Source organism: Tauraco erythrolophus, unplaced genomic scaffold, assembly GCF_009769465.1.
Source record: "Tauraco erythrolophus isolate bTauEry1 unplaced genomic scaffold, bTauEry1.pri scaffold_45_arrow_ctg1, whole genome shotgun sequence".
NCBI classification, from domain to species: Eukaryota; Metazoa; Chordata; class Aves; order Musophagiformes; family Musophagidae; genus Tauraco; species Tauraco erythrolophus.
In genome coordinates, this window is record NW_028238615.1 from 97,764 (window position 1) to 121,280 (window position 23,517).

Below are 23,517 nucleotides of genomic sequence, written 5' to 3' on the forward strand. Positions count from 1 at the left end.
GTTCTTTAGCTCAAGGGCTGACACTCTTAGTCCCCAAACTAGGCAATGTCAGCCACCTCCACCCCCCAAGACAGGGAGGTTCCTGCCGTCCTGTGTCTGACATGAGCCGCTCCTGAGTGTGGTTGTGGGACCAGCAGCAAATGCTTTCAAGAGAGTCCAAGTGTGAGCTCATGCTGCCGCCATCCCTGCAGACCACTCGGCCTCGTTTGCCGGGGGCTGAGCAGCACCGGGGCTGCTGTTCTTCACCAGCTCCCGGGCTGCTGAGTTTCTCTGGCTGTCCCAGGGAGGGCGGGCAGAGCCGGGGGGGGCTGGCAGCCGGCGGGCACTGGCAGCCTGTCCAGCGAGTCCAGCGGTGGGGCTGCTGCAGGGCGCTGCTCCTCCCCGCCCGTCCCTCCCCCAGCGCTGCAGTGAAATGAAGCTACGGCAGGGGGAAATGGAGTGAAGGAGCCGGAGCGAGCCAGGAGCAGCGAGAAGGAGACAAAGGAGGAGAGCGAGCCGTGGAGGGTGTGGGACTGGGAAGGAGCCGGAGCAGCTGGCAGTTCAGAGGGAGCTGCTGCGTTCTTGCTGCACTGCCGCCACCCTCCATGGTACCAGCTTGGGGCATCCACAGCTCTCCGTGCCTGCCCAGATAATGGGCCGTTGTCCTGGGCATTCCCAGCTGTGGGTACATCCTTTGCAACGCAGCCTTTCTGGTTTATTGTTCACTGGATGTAAGCCTGCTCCAGTTCTGCTGCTCCCTCCCGGGGACACCAGATTTTCACTTCATGGGTTTTTTTGGCACCTATATCCCCGTGGTCCTGAAAGGCATTGCTGCTGGGGATGGGGGGATCTCCACACAGTCACTTGTGGAGCTCTTTCCCAATTTGAGACAAACTTTTTTCAGGGTGGAGAGGTGCTAGGCTGCTGTTTGTCCAAAAATCTCTTGTTGTCTTGCAGACAGCCTCTCAGCCTCGCAGGAAGCATTCGGCTGTTAAGGCACAGGCAGCTCTGCTCCAGGGCAGCTGGCTCCAGTGATGCTAGGAGGGCGGGTGGTTGGGAAGAATGCTTGGCTTTGTAGGAGACAGCCTGTGCGATGGGGTACTGGCTGCTACCCTCAGCACACTGTCAGGTGTGACCTGCTTGGCTGACTTCAGGTGCTGTCCCAGCCCTTTGTTCTGGGCACCCTCTGCTCTGACACATTTTCACCTTTGCTCCTGGTGAGGGATAGGTGATACAGAGCACTCAGGTAGCAGGTACATGGCAGGCCTTCTGTCTCCGTGGTTTTTTTTCTGTCCTTCCTTTGCTGCTTCCTCTTAACCAGCATCCTCTGGTCTGCATTCCATGCAGGATTAAAGCACACTCTGCAAAGGAGATCAAGCCACCCTCTGCTCTGCAAGTCACTAGCAATGGAGCAGATGAAAGGGTCAGCCATGCTTCTGCTGGAGCTGCTAATTCTTGGAGGCCTGAGAGCAGGGAAGGGCTCTGCTGTCCTGGGCACCCTGGATCTACAAATAGATGAGGAGCAGCCAGCTGGCACCATCATTGGGGACATCAGTGCTGGCCTGCCCCCTGGAACTAGTGCCTACATGTATTTCATCTCAGCACAGGAGGGCAGCGGTGTTACCACTGACTTGGGGATAGATGAGAACACCGGTATCATCAAAACAGCTCGCGTCCTGGACCGAGAGACTCGGGACCACTACAGCTTCATTGCTGTTACCCCAGAGGGCATCACAGTAGAAGTGAACATCCAAGTGAATGACATCAATGACCATGCTCCAGCCTTTCCCAAACAACACAGCACCTTCCAGATCCCAGAGCACACACCCATTGGCAGCAGATTTCCCTTGGACCCAGCCTTTGATGCTGACAGTGGCCTACTCAATACGCAAGGCTATGTGATTAAGGGAGAGAATGTGGGGCAGGCCTTCCGCCTGGAAACACGTCGAGGACCCAATGGGGTCCTGTATTTGGACCTGGTGGTAAGCAACATCTTGGATCGGGAGAACCGTTCATCATATTCACTGCTGTTGGAAGCCTACGATGGTGGCTCTCCTCCCCGGAGTACTCAGATGACGCTGGATGTGTCTATCCAGGACATCAATGACAATGCTCCTAGCTTCAACCAGAGCCGCTATCATACTCTCATCTCAGAGAATTTGAAACCTGGCAGCAGCATCCTCCAGGTCTTTGCCTCTGATGCAGATGAAGGTGACAATGGGGATGTGATTTATGAGATCAACCGGCGGCAGAGCGATCCTGACCAGTACTTCACCATTGACTCCCGGACTGGAGTCATCAAGCTCAACAAAGGTCTGGACTATGAAGTAAGAAAGGTGCATGAGCTGGTGGTGCAGGCAAGGGATAAGGCTGTCCATCCTGAGATCACCACAGCCTTTGTCACTATTCATGTGCGTGACTACAATGACAACCAGCCCACCATGACTATCATCTTCCTAAGTGAAGACGGCTCCCCTCAGATCTCTGAGGGAGCCCAGCCCGGCCAGTATGTGGCACGCATCTCTGTTTCTGACCCAGACTATGGCGAGTACTCCAATGTCAATGTCACACTGGAGGGAGGGGATGGCAAGTTTGCCCTCACTACCAAGGACAACATCATCTACCTCATTTGTGTGGACCAGCTTCTGGATCGGGAAGAAAGAGATTCCTATGATTTGCGGGTGACAGCTACTGACTCAGGAACACCCCCACTCCGGGCAGAATCAGCCTTTGTGCTGCAAGTGATGGACATCAATGACAACCCTCCACTCTTTGACCAGCAAGAGTACAAGCAAAGCATCCCTGAGGTTGTGTACCCAGGCAGCTTTGTCCTGCAGGTGACAGCTCGTGACAAGGACCAGGGTCCCAATGGGGAGGTACAGTACAGTATCGTGCATGGCCGTGACACCCACTCCAGCTGGTTTGCCATTGACCCTGCCACAGGTATCATCACCACCGCTGCCCCACTGGATTATGAGAAGGATCCTCAGCCTCAGCTGACTGTGCTGGCCACAGACAGAGGAACCCCTGCCCTCTCTTCTTCAGCTGTGGTGCGTGTGGCCCTGCAGGACGTCAACGACAATGAGCCGGTGTTCAGGAGTAATTTCTACAATGTGTCCCTGAAGGAGAGCACTCCTGTTGGGACCTGCTTCTTACAGGTAGGTACAACTGTCAGGAGCTGAGCTTGAGGAGGGCACAGCCAGGGCTGTGCAAAGCGTGGGGTGGGAAACCTGCCCCTGCAGGATGTTTGCTGCAGTCATCATGGCTTAGGTGGGCAGCAGTTGCAGCAGGAATGCCAGAGCAGAGGTCTCCGTGTCCTGCGTGTTGGAAACAGGACAGAGCACTGCTACACCCTTTCTGTGTGCTAGGTACTGTGTGATAGCACTGGTGCCATGGGCACACCTTGAGGATGTCCGTGGTGCACAGCACGGTGTTGGCATCAGCTAAGACTGGAGCCCATGGTGCCAGGCCTCGCTCGCACGAGTGTGGAGCTGCCGTGCAGCCCAGGGCGCTCAAAACGGTGCTCCGGAGCGTGGCTGAGACCTCCAGGAAGCTGCTTGTAGCCAAGATGCTAAGTTTTCTCTCCCCCTGTGAGGTCATTAGCCTGAGTTTATCAGTGTTTGTAAGGCTGGTTGTGAACATTAACATTAATTGTGCACAACTGGCATTGTTGTATTACCCTGGAAACAGCACCTGTGGGATCTGAGCTGAGACACGTGCTGCATCAGCCTTTGTGTCGTGAGAGGTGACAGGTGGGGCCTGGGGATGTGCTGCCCCTCTGACAGGTCCTGTGGACCCCGAGATGGGCCCGCGATGCCATTTGTACCGTGTGTATTTTGTGTTCCCTGCGTTTGCCGTTTCTGTCACAGCTCAGGCCCTGGAGCCCTGGCTGCTGGGACCGGCGGTGCAGCCATCTGAGCCGGGATGGGGAGACGTGGGTCTCGGGGCTGACAGTGGGGAAGTGGTGGGTAACGCCGCGGGACACTGCCAGCCGAGGCAGCGTCCCGGCTGCCCATCAGGACACGTGTCTGTGAAGCGTGGAGGCTGGAGTCGTGGGGCACCAGGATGTCTGGCCGGGGCCGCGGAGGGCTGTGGGGCTGGGTGGTGAGCAGTGCCCGTGGAGGGGGCGAGGGCGAGCTGGAATTCCGGGGCCCATGAGACAAGGCAGGAGGAGGTCCAGCAGCCTGGCCAGGGAAAAGGGCCTCCAGATGGTCCTGGAAGAGGAAGTGGAGCTGGTGAGAAAAACTGGGCTATGGGTGTGTTGTGGGGGGACTGCTGGGGCATGGAGGGTGTGTGATAGGGACTGATGGGACGTATGGGATGGGAGTGCTGGAGAGGGGCTCATGGGGTGGGTGAGTGCAGGACATGAAGGGATAGGAGTGTGTGGGGAAGGAGGAACTGGGTGGGAGCAGGGGCCAGGTGTAGAATAGAGAGGGGACATGGGGCAGGCACAAGTTTGGAATGGGGCAGATCTGAGGGGAGTGGAGGATGGGTCAGGATGGCACATGGGGGTGAGTCTGGGCAGAAGAAGTGGGTGGAAGATGAGGAGGAAGATCTGGGTGGGGGAAGATTTGGGAATGGTCTGTGCAGGGCAACATTCCATACTGCCCCAGGTGGGTGAGGATGGGGACAGGGACTGGACCAGGGCTGGAGACAGAGATGGGGAGGGGTCAAGGGTGAGGGTCGATCCAGGGACAGGGTCGGAGTGGAGGAGCCACATGTCCCTGGGTGAGCGTGGAGGCCCTAGGCGTGCGTAGGGATGTCTCGGCTGCGGCAGCCCCTGAAGGGAGGCCCCCCTCTCTCTCTCCTTCTCCGTGCTTTCCTGCTTAGTGCCGCTTGCCGTGTGGGAAGGCATTCTGGAAATGCAATCGGAGATGGCGGCTGGGCTCCTGACTGCGAGTGCAGGGACAGGCAGGAAGGAGACCGGGACCTGCGGAGAAGCTGGGCTGGTGCGGGGCTGTGGGGATGGCACGGAGAAGCGGGTCCAGCACGTGGCTGCCTGGCCACGGCGAGGCCGGTGCAGCGCAGGGGCCAGCCCGGCTCCGCTCTGCGCAGGGGATGGTGCTGGCCCGGCGGCCGGCAGCAACCGAGGGTTTGGCCAGATTTCGATGGTCTTGGCTCAGCCCTCATGTTTCATTTGGAAGCGGCGCGTCTGGGCTGAGCGCAGGTAACTCCCGCGTGGCCTCGGCACAAAGCAAACAGCTCACACATCTGCTGCTGCTTCCTCCGAGCCGGGAAACGTGAGAGGATGGGAAAGGAGGCTGGCCAGGCTGCCGGCTCGGCACTGGGCCGCGGCAGGAGTGAGCCAGGTCGGGGAGCTGGGTAGAGTGCCGTCAGGGACCCGGGTCTCAGAGCGGAGCTGCCCGATGTGGCCACCCCTCAGCCACCCTCTTGCCCTGAACAGGAGGGCTTCAGAGGTGCCCTCAGGATCCACAGTGGCCAGCAGCGTGTCCCACGGGGTCACCCACATCAGGTGTGCTGCCCCACAGCCCCTGTGTGCAGTCACTCCTGCTTGGCTCCATCTGCCCATGGCTTCTCGGCATCAGGGCCCATCCTGCCTTGGGAGGTGAAAGGGGGCTCTGTCAAGGTCTGGATTTGGTCTAGACCCACGTAATGGTCATGAGAGCTTAGGCCATGGGCAGGCCCTGCCAGCATGATGTGCAGAACCCAGGACAGCCTTCAAGGTCACCACAGAACGGAATGGGCTTGATTCTCTCTCAGACTGCCATGTTTCTAAGCAAAAAACCCTTGAGGACCAGGTCTATTTTCAGATGGTGTCGTCTGCTCTCTGTGGGCAGGACAGAACAATGGGGAAGTGAGGAGTCCATGTGAGTGACCAGAAGAGACTTGAAGAATGGCTGCAGGTCTCCCGCTCCCTTGCACACCCCATCCTCTCTGGCAGGTCGGTATTTGAGGTTGGTGTATGAACAGATATGAGCAGAGCAGGTTGCTGGCCTGAGCTCCCAAGAAAGAAAAAAGGATTTCATAACATCTTCTTTATTTATTACTCGTGTTTATCATGGGCCAGGACCCACAGTAGCAGACTCTGCACGAGCACTAAGCGAAGGAAATGGCAAACTCACAGTTCAAGTCTGAGATGAGAGAGAAATACCAGTGAACACGACACCAGCAGAAAATAGAGCAAGGGATAGTTACTGACTGGTTGTCTCTGTGGCCATGAGTTGATAATATAGAAGTTTTAGGGCTTATCGGACTACGTTCAAATACTATGGTTACGTGATGTGAAGCGCTGTTCTTATATAAATTCACCCTGATGTCTTAAATTTGTTTTAAACATTTGACTTTGTACAAGCAAGCTGCATGCATGGTCAGATGTTGTCTTTCTGGGCCTTTCTGACTTTTCATGCTAAATCAAGTATTTTCTGTGCTCTGGCAGCCAGCATAAAGCACGGAGAGCTGTGTAAACCCCATGTTGTGAGCACGGGCTGATTTGACAGAAATATGAACAAGATGAGATGAGATGGTGGATTATTGATTCTTGCATAGATCCAATATTAATGCTTTTGGAACCCGGGTTCATGTATTTCCTTTGCATTCATTCACACAATTGCTGGGGAACAAGAACATCAGAAGTCAAAATCTGACCAGCAATACACCCAACGTGTAGTCTTATCTCGCAGTTTTGAGGTCAAGTCTGATGAGTTTTGAAGTTTGAGTACTGATACATGATTCTGTGGGACTGGCTGTGCTGCATGCACCGCACCAGGACAGCCTCTTGGGCTGTGCCCCAGATAGGAAGACCCGCACGAAGTGCTGTAGGCTAGAGCAGGCCACATATACTGTGTTACTGAAAGAGAGTCTTGATGGATAATCCTGATGCATCGGTTATGCTACTGAAGTGGGCAGCTGTGGGAGGACGCGGGGAGTAGCCGTGCATGGGGACTGGAACAGCAAGAGGACTAACGCTCACTGATTTTGCTGCCAAAGAGAGTGGCGGGAGGTGGGGAGGACATTACTACATGCATTCATTTTCCTGGGACAAGGGATTTAGCATTAGCTTATTTTCAGACCTTTGCAAGACACGAAGCAGGCCTCCCCCTCCTCAGGAACATGGTGGCAAGCTTCCTGAGGCTCGGTGGGGCGATGCCCGTGAGCTCGCTGGGGAGCAGTGAGGGGAGGGAGCGCGTCGCGCTGCTGGGAGAGCAGGCTGCAACGCGGAGAGTCTGGGGCACGCGGGGAGAGGGACATGGGGAGATGCTGGTACATGGGGAGGTTGTGGGGGAGGTGAGTGCTGTTGTTACCGCCAGAAGAGCTGCATTTGTTCCAAATTCCTGTGAAAGTTATTTCCTTGCGCTGCCAGCAGCCTCCTCCTGGGCTTGGCACAGCAGCCAGCGCCATGATTAATTCAAGTAGCATTTCCCCTGGAGCTGCAGCAGCTTTTCCACTGCAGCCGAGAGGCCCCAGCCCCTCGCACTCCTCTCCCCCCATGCTCCGCTCCTCCCCCGGCCCCCTCACCGCTCCCTCCTTCCTCCGCGCCGATCCCCGGCCCCCTCACAGCTGCCCCTTTTCCCTCACCTCCGCTCCAGCCCCCGGCCCCTCATACTTCCCCTCCCTCCTCCACGTCCCCCCACAGCCCCCCATCTGCGCTGCCCCCTAAAGTGCCCCTCCTGGAGCCCCAGCTCAGCACCACGATGTCCCACCGCCGTCCCCCCGTCTCTGCTCCCTCTTGTTCTCTGCACACCCCTCGGTTGCTGCCAGTTGCTGTGCCTGCTGCCCCCGGGCCCCTGGCTGTTCTGCCCCAGGGCAGCGCTCACTGGCAGAGCTCTCCCTCACCTGCATGGCCCTTGGGACACTCCAGCTCCCCATCCCTGCCTCCTTGCCCAGGGTCACCCTGTTTGGCGTGCTCCATTGCGGGCTGCCCTGAGCCCCAGGCTCACCTGCAAGCCTTGCCCAGCTGTGTCCCATCTGGCTGTGTAGAGCTGCTCTGTGAGCACTCCCTGCCTGAGCTCCGCACAGCCCAAATCCAGCCCAGCACCCTGGTTTGGTGCCCCTCTGAGCATCAGTGCCCACTGGGAGGTGGTGGTTGGAGCTGTCACTTGCTATCCTCTCCTGGTGCTGCCCGACTCGAGCCCTCCCGCCTCGATTACTCTCCCTCTGCAGAGGCCCGGCTTCCCTGCGCTGCGCCGCTCCCCCTTGTGCTCTGCTGGGGCTCCTGGCGCCCTGTTGCTCCCTGCTGCAGCTCCCATTCCACCTCCCTGCTCTTCCACCCGAGAGGATACCTGAGTGCTCTTTGTCCTTCTGTGCCTTACTCCCCCTGCGCTCGGAGGCACCGGGGCTCCCAGAAAGGCAGTGTGCACCCCCAGGCTCCTGCAGCCTGTTGCCCAGCCTTGCCCTCCCCAATCCTACCTCCCTGCCAACGTCTGTCATTAAACTGCTTCCCCTCCTCCTCAAAACGGAGGGCTTTACCCCATCCCGGCGCGGTGCTGGAGGCCACAGGCTGCCCTCGTTCTCCGTGCCTTGCTGCGTATGGCTGTGGCAGCCCTGTGCCTGTCCATGCCCGGGCTGTGTGTGAGGCCGCCAGCCAGAGCCCCTGTCCGTGCCCTGCAGCTTCTGGGCTGCAGGGAGCCCGTGGTGCCAGCGGGCAGTGCCTGCAGCTGTGCAGGGGGCTCCCCCAGACGTGGTGCTCCCTGCGGCCTCGGCGTCCGACCCTCGCCTCGGCTGCGTGTGCCGGACCATCACTGGGGCCGAACCCTGACCCCGCTTTACTCCCCCGAGGCCTGAGCATGCCGGAGGCTGAGACACAGCCCGGGAGCCAGAGACAGCTCCTGAAATAGCAGCCATGGCCGCTCCCTGGCTGCTTTTAGCTGGTCAGCAGCTGTGCCAGGGCTGGGGAGGGCAGGACGCCTGGCACACACTCCGGCACAGGGAGCTGTGCGTGGGATCGCTGACCACACTGGCGCCAGCCTCCTCTCCTCTCCCACCAAGAGCCGTCACTCTGAAGGGCGGGAGCCCAGAGCCAGATGTTTGCCAAAGCCACAGCGTAACATGTGCGTAGCAGAGATCCAGCCGGGGCAGGGCTCCAGATGAGCTCCCTGCCTGCTGACTGCGCCCGCTGGAGATGGGGAGGACAGCCAGAGAATGGAGGCCTGAGCTGCTGGGAAGCGCTCTGTCCCTTTCTAGCACTGTGGGCTGTGTGGGTGGGTATATGGGTCAGCAGCAAGGCTGGGAGCACGAGGATGGCTGTGTTTGAGGGGCTGTGGTGTTGCCCTCTAGATGGGTCACAGAATCCCAGAATGTCAGGGATTGGAAGGGACCTCAAAGGATCATCTAGTCCAATCCCCCTGCCTGAGCAGGACCACCTAGATCAGATCACACAAGAACACGTCCAGGCAGGTTTTGAACATCTCCAGAGAAGGAGACTCCACAAACTCTCTGGACAGCCTGTTCCAGTGTTCTGGTACCCTTACTGGGAAGAAGTTCTTCCTCATGTTTAAGCGGAACCGCCTATGTTCCAGCTTATATCCATTTCCCCTTGTCCTATCATTGGATGCCACTGGGAAGAGCCTGTCTCCATCCTCTTGACGTCCTCTTTCAGGTACGGATGATATCCCCTTTGGGCCTTCTCTTCTCCAGGCTGAACAGTCCCAGCTCTCTCAGCTTTTCCTCACAGGAGACATGCTCCAGTCCCTTCATCATCTTTGTGGCCCTTCACTGGACTCTCCAGTATATCCATCTCTCTCCTGCACTGGGGAGCCCAGCACTGGACCCAGCGCTCCAGCTGTGGCCTCACCAGTGCTGAGTAGAGGGGAAGGATCACCTCCCTCAATCTGCTGGCAACGCTCCTTCTGATGCAGCCCAGGATACCATTCACCTTCTTTGCAGCAAGGGCACATTGCTGTCTCATCTTCAACTCAGTGTCCACCAGGACCCCCAGGTCCTTTTCTGCCAAGCTGCTTTCCAACTGGGTGGTCCTCAGCATTTATTTTTGCACGCGATAGTTCACCCCCAGGCACAGGACTTTGCACTTCCCCTTGTTGAACTTCATGAAGTTCCTGTCAGTCCATTTCTCCAGCCTGTCCAGGTCCCTCTGGATGGCAGCACAACCCTCTGGTGTATCAGCCACTCCTTCCAATTTGGTGTCATCAGCAAACATGCTGAGGGTACTCTCTGCTCCATCATCCAGATCATTAGTGAAGATTTTAAACAGGACTGGACCCAGCACTGACGCCTGGAGTACACGGCTAGCTACTGGCCTCCAAGTAGACTTTGTGCTGCAGGTCACCACTCTTAGGCCAAGCCATTCAGCTGATTTTCAATCCATCTCACTGTCTGCTCATCCAGCCCATTCATCGACAGCTTGTCTGTGAGGATCTTACGGGGGACAGCATCAAAGGCCTTACTGAAGTCCAGGTAGACAATATGCACTGCTTTTCCTTCATCTGCCAGGCCAGTCATTTATCAAGTTGGTGAAGCATGACTTCTCTTTGGATGAAGTCATGCTGACCACTCCTAATGATTTTCTTATCCTTCATGCGCATGGAAAGGGTTTCGAGGGTTAGCTGCTCCATCACCTTCCCAGGGATTCATAGATTTCATAGATTTTCTGGGTTGGAAAAGACCTTAGAGATCATCCAGTCCAACCGTCCCTAATCCCCCATTAAACCATATCCCTAAGTAGTTCATCCACCCTTTTCTTAAACGCATCCAGGGATGGGGACTCAGCCACCTCCCTGAGCAGCCTATTCCAGTGGCTGACAGCCCTTTCAGAGAGAAATTCTTTTAAACATCCAACCTGAATCTCCCCTGACTAAGCTTATGCCCATTTCCTCTTGTTCTATCACCCATCACTGATGTAAAGAGCCCTTCCCCCACCTCCCCACCATCTTTTCTCAAGTATTTGTAGGCTGTAATCAGGTCTCCCCTCAGCCTCCTCTTCTCCAGGCTAAACAGCCCCAACTCCCTCAGCCGCTCCCCATAAGTTTTATTTTCCAGCCCCCTGACCAGTTTGGTCGCCCTTCTCTGGACTCGCTCCAGGAGCTCAATATCTCTCTCAAAGCGAGGGGCCCAAAACTGGGCACAATATTCCAGGTGTGGCCTCACCAGTGCCGAGTACAGGGGCAGGATCACTTCCCTGCTCCTGCTGGTCACACTATTCTTGATACACGCCAGTATCCCATTGGCCTTTTTGGCCACCTGGGCACACTGCTGGCTCATATCAAGTCGACAGTCAACCAACACCCCCAGGTCCTTCTCGGCCAGGCAGCTCTCCAGCCACTCCTCCCCGAGCCTATAGCAATGCTTGGGGTTTTTATACCCCAAGTGAAGGACTCTGCACTTGGCCTTATTAAAGCTCATGCCATTGGCCTCAGCCCAACGATCCAGTCTGTTCAAATCCCTCTGAAGGGCCTCCCTACCCTCGAGCAGATCGACACAGCCTCCCAGCTTGGTGTCGTCCGCAAACTTACTGAGGGTACATTCCATCCCCTCATCCAGGTCATTGATAAAGATGTTAAACAGAACTGGACCCAGCACTGAGCCCTGGGGAACCCCACTGGTGACCGGCCTCCAGCTGGATTTAGCCCCATTTACCACCACTCTTTGGGCCCGGCCATCCAGCCAGTTTTTAACCCAAAGGAGGGTGTGCCTGTCCAGGCCAGCAGTTATCAGTTTCTCAACCAGAACACTATGAGAGACTGTATCAAAGGCTTTACTGAGGTCAAGGAAAGCTACATCCACAGCCCTTCCCTCGTCAACCAGCCGGGTCACCCCGTTGTAGAAGGTGATCAGGTTTGATTGGCAAGACCTGCCTTTCATAAACCCATGTTGACTGGGCCTGATCACCCGGTTAACCTGTATGTGCTCATTAATAGCACTCAAGATAACCTGTTCCATGACTTTGCCCGTCGCCGAGATCAGACTGACAGGCCTGTAGTTCCCCGGATCCTCCTTCCGCCCTTTTTTGTAAATGGGGGTAACATCCGCCAGCCTCCAGTCCAGCGGAACTTCCCCAGTGAGCCAAGGCTGCCCAAAGATTATGGACAGGGGTTTGGCAATGACATCCGCCAGCTCTCTCAGGGCTCTCGGGTGGATACCATCAGGCCCCATAGACTTGTGGGCATCCAGCCGAAGGAGCAGATCCTTGACCCGTTCCTCTTGGATCACAGGAGCTTCGATTTGCTCTCCCTCCCTGCACTCAGACACCGAAGGCCAGCTCACCTGGGAACTGCTGACCTTATTATTAAAGACTGAGGCAAAGAAGGCATTAAGGACCTCAGCCTTGTCCTCATCCCTGGTGACTAACGTACCCCCTGAGTCCAGTAGGGGCTGGAGGTGATCTTTAGCCCTCCTTTTGTTGTTAATGTATTTATAGAAGGGCTTTTTGTTGTCCTTTACGGAGCAGCCTAGTCTAAGTTCCAATTGGGCTTTTGCCCCCCTGATTATCTCCCTACATGCCCTAACTTCCTCCCTGTAGTCCTCCCTGGACGCCTGCCCATTCTTCCAAGACTTATAGACTTCCCTTTTTCTTTTGAGGTGTTCCCAGATCTCCTTGGTCATCCAAGCTGGTTTTCTACCCTGGCGACTTGATTTCCGGCACACAGGGACAGCTCGCTCCTGTGCCTCCAGAATTTCCTTTTTGAGGAGTAACCATCCCTCCTGCGCCCCCTTACCCTTGAGAGCTGTCTCCCACTGTACTTTATTAACCAGACTTCTAAACAGCCCAAAGTCAGCTCTCCCAAAGTCCAGCTTGGCAGTTTTAGTGCTCCCCCTCCTAACTTCCCCTAGAATTGAGAATTCTATTATCTCGTGGTCACTATGCCCCAGGTGTCCTCCAACCATCACATCTCCCACAAGACCTTCTCTGTTCACAAACAGCAGGTCTAGGGGAGCACCTTCTGTAGTCGGTTCACTGACCAGTTGTGATAGGAAGTTGTCCTCCACACACTCCAGGAATCGCCTAGACTGTTTTCTGACTGCCGTGTTATACTTCCAGCAGACATCAGGTAGGTTAAAGTCACCCACAGGGACAAGAGCTGGTGAGTGCGAGACTTCCCCCAGTTGTTTAAAAAATAGTTCGTCAGCCTCACCGTCCTGATAGGGTGGCCTGTAGCAGATTCTCACTACAATATCCGCCTTCATAGGCTCCCCTTTGATTTTTACCCACAGACACTCCACCAAGTCATCCCCAACATTACACTCTAAGCATTCTAGACCTTCCCTTACATACAGGGCAACCCCGCCACCCCTCCTACCTCTCCTATCCCTCCTGAAGAGCTTGTAGCCAGCCATGGTAGCGCTCCAATCATACGAGTCATCCCACCATGTTTCTGTGATGGCAACTATGTCATAGCTTCCCTGGTTAACGAGGGCTTCCAGTTCCTCTTGTTTATTGCCCATACTGCGTGCGTTCATATAGAAGCACGTAAGTTGGGCTCTCGACCCCATCGCACCCCTAGGGGGGGTAGCTTTAATACCTATGCCGTTATTTATGGGATTTTCTTTTACCTCAATGCAACTTGTGTGTTCCCCCTTACTACACATATCACCCCCTACTATCACTCAAGGTGAGTGAGTGATCAAGGTGAGTCTGACTGGTCTGTAGTTACCTGGATCCTCTTGCTTGCCTTTCTTGAAGACTGGAGTGACATTTACTTTCCTGCAGTCTTCAGGCATGTCTCCCAAACACTACGGTTGTGCAAAGAGTATTGAGAGTGACCTCGCAGTGACATCTGGCAGCTCCCTTAGCACTCAGGGGTGCATCCCATCAGGGCCCATGGACTTACATATGTCCAGTTTGCTTAAGAATTCACTGACCTGATCCTCTTCAACTGAAAGTACATCTTCCTTGCTCCAGCCTTCATCCCAGTCTCTGGGATCTGGGATTCCTGAAGACTGGTCTTCAGGAAAGAAGACTGAGGGAAAGAAGGCATTAAGTACCCCAGTCTTTTACATGTCCTGTCTCACCAGGTCCCCCATCTCCTTCAACTGCGGGTCTAATTTTTCCCTAGCCTTCCTTTTGTCACCTATGCACTTATAGAAGCCCTTCTTCTTGACTGGAGAGGGACTTTTTACAAGGGCATGTAGTGATAGGACAAGGGGCAATGGCTTTAAAAAAGAGGGGAGATTTAGATTAGATCTAAGGAAGAAATTTTCACTCAGAGGGTGGTGGGGCACTGGAACAGGTTGCCCAGAGAAGTTGTGGATGCCCGATCCCTGGCAGTGTTCAAGGCCAGGTTGGATGAGGCTTTGGGCAACCTGGTGTAGTGGAGGATTTCCCTGCCCATGGCAGGGGGGTTGGAACTGGATGATCTGTGAGGTCCCTTACAACTCTAACCATTCTATGATTCTATGATTCTATGACTTCGACATCCTTGCCCAGATTCAAATTCAGTTGGGAATTGAATGCAAACACTTACATTTTTGTGTAGTTACAGTGATCAGTTAGTAATTTCAGCAGAAAATGCCCCAGATGTATTCCCTGAGCCCTTCCATGGTAGTGGCCTCTTCTACACCTATCAAAGAGTCGTCTTCAAAACACAGCATCAAGTTCATCCCCTGGGTTTCTTAACACATTTTTGGGTCCCGAGGGGCACGTGCCATTTCTTTTGCATCCATTATATGAAAGGAATAATATATCTGGTTTGTCACTTTCATGCAGTTTCTTTTCCTGAAAGTTATCAGCTACTTGGTCTAGTTGAAATGCCCCTGCTCATTGCAGAGGGGTTGGACTAGATGACCTTTAAAGGTCCCCTCTAGCCCAGACTCTTCTATGATTCTGTGATTTTCATGCAAAAACAGCAGTAGCATATCCCAGCCTTACGCCACCCTACACTGTGCAGTTCCTTTTGCATTTGCTGTCCTGTCCCTTTTCCCCTGCCTCTCATCCTTCAGGCCTTTCCCAGTTCTCCTCCCTGGCACACAGATGGTGACTGTGCCAAACTGTAACTATTTTGTTTTAACATTTTGGGGTTTTGTGTGTTTTTTCAGTTAGCACATTTCTCCTGCTGGCATGCCTTTTGCATACGAGCATTCACAGGACTGTCATGATACTCCTAAATCTGAGTTTATAGTATCTGGCTAATCATATCTCTAAACATTCACTGTTTGTCATGCATATAGACTTGAGAACATCCTCAGCCTTTTTATAGTGGTCGCAAACAACTTGTGTAGACATGGAGAGGCTGTCCAGTGCACAAAACATCCTGCTGGGATTGTCTGTAAGGGCTCCACTCAGCAGCTGTCAGCATTTGTGTGCCTTTGTCCCCTCTCCCCCACCCTGCTCTGGGGCATGGCTGCAGCACTGATCAACAACTGCATATACTGAACATCTTGTCTCCAAAGTCTGCAGTGAAATGCAGCTTTTTCCCTATGGATGCTGTTGGTTTCTGGCCCTGGACTCGGTCTCCAGCCCCTGATCTCCAGCTGAATCTCCAGGTTGTCTGCTCCCATCAGCAGCAGCAGGATGCTGGCCTCTGGTTCAGGCTGTCCCCTCATACGGAAGTGGCAGATCCTCCCTGGCTTCCCCCTGCCTCTGCCTCCTCTTGCTTCACCTGTTTCCTTAATTCCCCTCCGTCAAGTTTTCCTTCGCAGCCCAGCGCTCGGTCTGTGCTGCTGCAGAGTGTGTCACTTGTTGTCTCCTGTGTTCTCTTATTTCCCTTGTTTGGCGTAAGGAGCAAACAACAAAAAACAAGCATACAACGTATTTCCAAATAACCTTGAAATTGTCAGCCTGTCTTGTTAGAACTCAAGTGTGAACTGGGACTGAAACATTAACTAACGGAGGGCACAAGATCCTGCTGACCACTGCTGTCTTTTGCCTCAGTATAGATTTGTTTCAAGGCAAATACAGTGGATGTCTCATGGTCCTTGGGAAGGGGGTTGGGTCACGCATCTTACTGCTTCCCCAGTAAGTATTTTCTCTCTTTGGCTACATGTCACCTGGGAACTCAGTCTGTGCCAGCATGAAGAGGCTTTACCCTTGCTAGGACCCAAGAATGGAAAGAGTTGTCATAGAATCATAGAATGATTTGAGTTGGAAGGGACCTTCAAGATCATCCAGTTCCAACCCCTCTGCTATGGGCAGGGACACCTTCATAGATTTCATAGATTTCATAGATTACTAGGTTGGAAAAGACCTTAGAGATCATCGAGTCCAACAGTCCCTAATCCCCATTAAACCATATCCCTAAGTAGATCATCCACCCTTTTCTTAAATACATCCAGGGATGGGGACTCAACCACCTCCCTGGGCAGCCTATTCCAGTGGCTGACAGCCCTTTCAGAGAAGAAATACTTCCTAACATCCAACCTGAATCTCCCCTGACTAAGCTTATGCCCATTTCCTTTTGTTCTATCACCCATCACTAATGTAAAGAGCCCTTCCCCCACCTCCCCACCATCCCTTCTCAAGTATTTGTAGGCTGTAATCAGGTCTCCCCTCAGCCAGGTTGCCCAAAGCCTCATCCAGCCTGGCCTTGAACACTTCCAGGGATGGGGAAGCCACAGCTTCTCTGGGCAACCTGGTCCAGTGCCTCACCACTCTCAGAACGAAGAATTTCTTCCTTCAATCTCATGGAAATCTGCCCTCTTTCAGTTTAAATCCATTGCCCCTTGTCCCGTCACTACATGCCCTTGTAAGCAGCCCCTCTCCAGCTTTTCTGTAGCCCCTTTAGGTACTGGAAGGCTGCTATAAGGTCTCCCCGGAGCCTTCTTTGCTCCAGACTGATTCCCATGATTCTCCCAGGGACCAAAGTGTGGCTGACAAGAGCGTAGATCCTCAGATCATCGTTTTGGCCTTTTTTGAAGGTGGGATGCAATATTTGCTTTCCTTTGGTTGTCAGGGATCTCCCCTGATCTCCACCACACTTGAAAGAGCAGCCCTACAAGTCCAGTTCTGTCAGCATCTATTGATGCAGCCTGTTGAATCCCATGGATTCGTATGGATCACATTCACTGAAGAAATCCTGACTCAATCTTCATCCCTGTCTGGTAGCTCTCTGAACCCTTTCAAAAAGCATGGAGGCCTGGGAAGCCTTGTTGTTGACGGCAGAGGTGAAGGAGGCATTGAGCGTATCAGTCATCTGTGTCTGCCGTCACTCACTCGCCCACCACATTCAGATATGGGCCCTTATTCAGCCTTTTACTACCAGTGCAATGGTGGAGGCTCTTCTTAGCACCCCATGTTTTCCTTGCAATTCTCAACCCCACTTGAACTTTCACTTTCCTGACACCATCCCTACACACCTGGGCAATGTTCGGAAATTCCTCCTTTGCAGCTTGCCTCTGTGTCCACCTCCCATATGCTGCCTTTTTGCATTGCAGCTTAGCCCTAAGGTTCCTGCTCAGCCAAGGCCGTTTGTGATATGTCTCCTTGTTTTCCTGAGTCCTGGGATGGACTATCCTTGTGCCTGGAGTATGCTGTCCTGAAGGCTTGCTAGCTTTCCTCAGCTCCCTTGACCTTCAGACGTGCCTCCCGTGGGATCCCTCCCACCTATCAGTTCCCTGTATAAGCTGGAATCTTGCTTGAAGGCCAGGATCTGTACTCTGCTATTCTCCTTCCTCACTCCATTTAGGATCCTGAACACTTCATGGTCACTACAGCCAAGGCTGCCGCTGATCACCACGTCCTCAGTCCGTTCTCTCTTGCTAATGAACAGCGGATCCAGCTGTGTGTCACCCCTGGTTGGCCTGGGAAATTGAAACTCTTTGTGAGACCCAAGGTCTATGGTCCAGGGGCTTCACCAGGTACTGGTGCCTCCTTGGCAAACTATCCCATCTTCAGCACAGGGATTTCCTGGCTCAGCATTGATGTCCTTGTGTTTAAAGCCTTTAGTGGATTTTTCTCTGTGAATGTGGGTAGTTGCTTTCTGAATCTACACAATTCGGTGTCACTGTGCCCTGAATTGAGGAATTCCACATTTTGCATTTTTGTTGAACCCTGCACTGCTGGAGAGCACCCAGCTCTGGCCGGCCCTGAACCAGGCACTGCCAGTACACTCTCACAGGTTAAGGGCGTGCTGCGCTGCCTGGCTTGCTGCCCTGCAAAGGGAAGGCAGACATGACCAGCAGGTCATAGGAGGGGATTCTGCCCCTCTACTCTGCTCTCCTGAGACCCCCCCTGCAGTGCCGCATTCAGCTCTGGGGTCCCTGACATCAGAAGGACATGGAGCTGTTGCAGCGAGTCCAGAGGAGGCCACAAAGATGATCTGAGGGCTGGAGCACCTCTGCTCTGGAGACAGGCTGGGAGAGTTGGGGCTGTTCAGCCTGGAGAAGAGAAGGCTCTGGGGAGACCTTCCAGTACCTAAAGGGGCTACAGGAAAGCTGGAGTGGGGCTTTGGACACAGGTGTGTAGTGATGGGACACGGGGCAATGGCTTTAAACTGAAAGAGGGGAGATTTAGATTGGATATAAGGAAGAAATTTTTCACTCTGAGGGTGGTGAGGCACTGGACCAGGTTGCCCAGAGAAGCTGTGGCTGCCCCATCCCTGGAAGTGTTCAAGACCAAGTTGTATGAGGCTTTGAGCAACCTGGTGTAGTGGAGGGTGTCCCTGCCCATGGCAGGGGGTTGGAACTGGGTGATCTTGAAGGTCCCTTCCAACCCAAACCGTTCTGTGATTCTATGGTTCTATGAAAAGAGATAAAGTGCCTCATACCCAGGCTATGCTCTTCAGCCCACGGCCAGGTGCTGGCTCTGCACGGCCACAGCAGAACTGTGAGGCACCACTGTATGGCCAGGGGGATATCCTGGAGAGGGGACAGTGGAGGAAGCTGGCAATACAGGGCTGTGATGAAGGTGTCACTGGGGGTGACAAGAGAAAGGCACCAGTCCTATTGACCATGTGAGCATCTATATGGGCATTGGACATGGGAGGACTCCATCTGCATTGGACATGATGAAATTGTGTGGGACGTAAGAGGCAGGTACAGATGGGATGTGCTATGGGACATGAGAGAGGTGTAGTAGCCTGTGGCAGGCTGGACCTGGCCATGGCTAGCATGATGTGCAGTGCTGGGGGACGCCAGTGCCGCCCTGGGCTGAGTGGGCTCTGTGTGAGGCTGTGTGAAGGCTGGGCTGTCCCAGGAGCGTGCCATAGGCAGAGTGAGAGGACAAGGCATGGCGGGGGAGTAACGCTCCATGTGCTGTGCACAGCTGCAGCAGGTTCCAGAGAAATACCGCGCTTGCAGCCAAGCACATCTTAACAAGGCTGAAAGGCAGGCGGGAGCACTGGCCTGGTGCTGCTCAGAAACCCTGGCCTCGCTCCGGACTCGGGCAGGATGCCCTGCAGGACCCTGAGTCTGTCTCCCTCTTTCCTCAAGACCAAGAAGCCAATTGCTGTCAGAAACACATCCCATATGCAGTTGCAGGATGCATTCATGCAGCCGTTATCTCCTGATGGCCAGGCTCCTTGACAGGGCTTTAAACTAGGCCTGAAGGGGGAGGGGGATAACATCAAGCTTGATCAAGACCAGCTGAGAGCACCTGAAGAGCAGCAGAAAGGAATTCCAGACACTCCAGCCAGTAAGTCAGATTCATTGGAGCCCAACTTCAATGCCTGTATGCAAACGCACGTAGCGTGGGGAACAAACCAGAGGAGTTCGAGATGTGTGCTCTGCAGGGCTGTGATCTTGTTGGCATCACAGAGACTGGTGGGATGATTCCTATGACTGGAGTGTTGGAAGGATACAGGCTTTTCAGGAAAGACAGGCAGGGGAGATGAGGAGGAGGGGTTGCCCTCTATGTCAATGATGAGCTGGAGTGCATGAAGCTCCACCTGGGGATGGATGAAGAGCTGACTGAGAGCTTATGGGTCAGGATTAAAGGAAGAGCAGGGACAGGTGACATTATAGTGGGCATCTGCTACAGGCCACCTGACCAGGAAGACCAAGTGCATGACAACCTCTATAGAGAGATAGGAGCAGCCTCATGTTCTTGACCCCTGGCCCTCATGGAGGACTTCAACCACCTTGATATCTGTTGGAGGGACAGCAAAGAGGCCATAAGCAATCCAGGAAGTTCCTGGAATGCGTTGATAACTTCCTTCTTGAAGTGACAGAGCAACCAATGAAGAGAAGTGCTATGCTGGACCTTGTTCTCACCAACTAGGAGAGGCTGGAGGGGAATATGAAGCTCAAGGGCAGACTTGGCTGCAGTGACCATGAAGCGGTGGAGTTCAAGTGATTCACGTTCAAGGAATTGGCTGGATGGTCGCACTCAAAGAGTCAACGACTCAATGTCTAAGTGGAGGTCAGTGACGAGTGGTGTTCCTTAGGAGTCAGTACCGGGGAGGTGCTGTTTAACATCTTTGTTGGCGACATGGACAGTGGGATCGAGTGCACCCTCAGCAAGTGTGCAGATGACACCAAGCTGTGTGGTGGTTTGGACACACTGGAGGGAAGGGATGCCATCCAGAGGGACCTTGACAGGCTGGAGAGGAGGGCCTGTGAGAACCTAATGAAGTTCAACAAGGCCAAGTGCAAGGTCCTGCACGTGGGTTGGGGCAATCCCAAGCACAAGGACAGGCTGGGCGGAGAATGGATTGAGAGCAGCCCTGAGGAAAAGGACTTGGGAGTGCTGGTGGATGAGAAGCTCACCATGAGCCGGCAATGTGCACTGGCAGCCCAGAAAGCCAGCCGTATCCTGGGCTGTATCAAAAGGAACGTGGGCAGCAGGTCGAGGGAAGTGATTCTGTCCCTCTACTCAGCTCTCGTGAGACCCTACCTGGAATACTGTGTTCAGCTCTGGAGTCCCCAACACAAGAAGGACATGGAGCTACTGGAACGAGTCCAGAGGAGGCCACGAAGATGATTTGAGGGCTGGAGCACCTCTGCTATGAAGATAGGCTGAGAGAGTTGGGGCTGTTCAGCCTGGAGAAGAGAAGGCTCCAGGGTGATCTTATAGCAGCTTTCCAGTACCTAAAGGGGGCCTACAGGAAATCTGGAGAGGGACTTTTTACAAGGGCATGTAGTGATAGGACAAGGGGCAATGGATTTAAACTGAAAGAGGGGACATTTAGGTTAGATATAAGAAAGAAATTCTTTACATTGAGGGTGGTGAGGTACTGGAACAGGTTGCCCAGAGAAGTTGTGGATGCCCCATCGCTGGAGGTGTTCAAGGCCAGGTTGGATGAGGCTTTGGGCAACCTGGTGTAGTGGAGGATTTCCCTGCCCTTGGCAGGGGGGTTGGAACTAGATGATCTTTGAGGTCCCTTCCAACCCAAACCATTCTATGATTCCATGATTCTGCCCCTTGGCTCTGCTCTCCTGAGACCCCACCTGGAATACTGCGTTCAGCTCTGGGATCCCCAACACAAGAAGGACATGGAGCTGTTGGAGCAGGTTCAGAGAAGGCCACGAAGATGATCTGAGGGCTGGAGCACCTCTGCTATGGAGACAGGCTGAGAGAGTTGGAGCTGTTCAGGCTGGAGAAGAGAAGGCTCTGGGGAGACCTTCCAGCAGCCTTTTAGTAATTAAAGGGGCTACAGGAAAGCTGGAGAGGGGCTTTGGACAAGGGACAATGGCTTTAAACTGAAAAAGGGGAGATTTAGATGGGATCTAAGGAAGACATTTTTCACTCTGAGAGTGGTGAGGCACTGGCACAGGTCGCCCGGAGAAGCTGTGGCTGCCCCATCCCTGGCAGTGTTCAAGGCCAGGTTGTATGAGGCTTTGAGCAACCTGGTGTAGTGGAGGGTGTCCCTGCCCATGGCAGGGGGGTTGGAAGTAGATCATCTTGAAGGTCCCTTCCAGCTCAAACCGTTCTATGATTCTGTGATTTCCCTTTGGAGAATGGGGTCCTACAGGACAGAACAGGAAATTACAGGCCAGAAAACACTCTGTGCAACTGGTTTATCCAGGAAGGGAATGGGTTGCCTGGTCCACCCACCAATACAGAGAGTTTCTGAGAACAACCCCTTAGTCTTACACAGGCAGAATCAGACTCAGAGGTAGTAGCAGTGATTAGAAGTAGGTCTTCAACAGAGACCGTAACGAACCATAGAAAAAATTCACCATGTCTTCCTTCTCACTGCTGATCTGGCCGGGTCTGTGTATAGGAACATCTGGACTCTTGATATCAGAGCTCCAGGGTCACCACATTGCCTGCCTCACGGCACACCCTCTGGAGTCCCAGCATGGGGAGAGAGTGCTGGGCTCTGGCATCACTGCCGTGCGACAACATGGCACAGAGCATTTTCACCCGATGTAGGGAGTGTCCCTGCACTTGCACTTTGTGAACACTTCTGTTCTTGGCACATGGGGTTGCAGCTGCACATACTGTAGTCTTGGGCAGAAAGACAGCGTGCACTTCATGTCTGCATGTTGTGCTTGGTGTATCCGCAGTGATCCTGCGAGCTTGTGCAGGTGTCCTGTGCAGATGCGGTGACCTCACAACTTTGTCCACATCTCGTATTTGCATGCTGACCCTGCAAGCTCATGCAATTGTCTTGTTCCCAGCTGCTGCTTTCTCCTTCTCTCCTTTCTCCTCTCACGTAGCTCCTCCTGAGACCAGCCAGTCTTGGCCTTGCAGGGTGTTCAAAGAAGTCAAAGGTGAGGGTGCTGTAGGGGCTCCATTCAGGGTCACAGCTCTGACTCCTGCTCCCACATATTGAAGCAGCAGGCTTTGCATAGCCCCAAATGGAGTGTTTCCTGGACTGTCCCGTAGACAGCTTGACCCCATTTCCCTCTTATTTCTCAGGCAAACGTCAGGAGCCTCGTAAGTAAGCTACAGTAAAACCAGCCGTTGATCCAAGATTTGGGGCAGGCGCTAAATAAATAAAATAGCCTGGTGCTGCCCTGCATTAGCCTCTAGCAAAGTTCCTAGAAAAATGTTCAGACGTGGTTAGAAAATTTGCAGGAGTGGAGAGTTCACCGTAGGCCCTCATGAGCCTTTTTGGTGGTTAATTATCCTCACAGCTAAAAACGTGCAGTCGGCAGCCACGGGTCCCAGCCACGCGTGCCAGCTAGACTGAGGTCTCTGCCGTACCCGGCGGCTGCCCAAACCCTGCGCTGCTTCTCAGAGGAGCCCCAGGAGGCATCACCCCAGCTGCAGCAGGGGTCTGCACTGCCTTTGGAACTTGCATGGGGCTCTGGTGAGCGTGGGCTGGCCGCAGGCAGCCTTGTTCCACGGAACACATGCAGGGTATCCGCAGTCTGCAGGTAGGAGAGCTCGGGCTGGTGGGGGCATCCACCCCATTCCCTCTGCACACAGCGGCAGGGACGCTGAGCAAACTGCCTGGCCGCCCCATACTGAGCTAACACAGTTGGCTGCTCCTTTGCGTGTTCCCATCTTCCTGTGGCTTTTCTCTGGGCGCTGGTTTAGTGCCAATCCTCCAGGTGAGACGAGGACCAGACACGAGTCCCCAGTAGTGATTACACCAGCGCTGGTGTTGCAGAGACATGACCTCTCTTGGACCCTCTGTGTGCTTGTAGAGGCAGGATGTGTGTTAAGACATCGGGGGTTGGACTAGATGACCTTTGAAGGTCCCTTCCAGCCCTAACGATTCTATGATTCTATGATTCTATGAAGACTGTTGATCCACAGACAGTCCCACAGCAGGGTGGGAAGGCAGAGTGCTGGATGCATGT

General features: G+C 54.1%; 1 protein-coding gene across 1 annotated transcript in view; it reads left to right on the forward strand.

Annotated features, from left to right (window-relative positions):
- The first annotated feature begins 1,385 nt into the window (after positions 1 to 1,385).
- The window catches only part of DCHS1 (dachsous cadherin-related 1), a 50,946-nt gene continuing 28,814 nt past the window's right edge, over positions 1,386 to 23,517 (forward strand). Inside the window, exon 1 of the mRNA XM_086630634.1 lies at positions 1,386 to 3,137. Coding sequence (XP_086486760.1) covers positions 1,386 to 3,137 — 1,752 coding nt within the window. The remainder of the gene's footprint in view (positions 3,138 to 23,517) is intronic.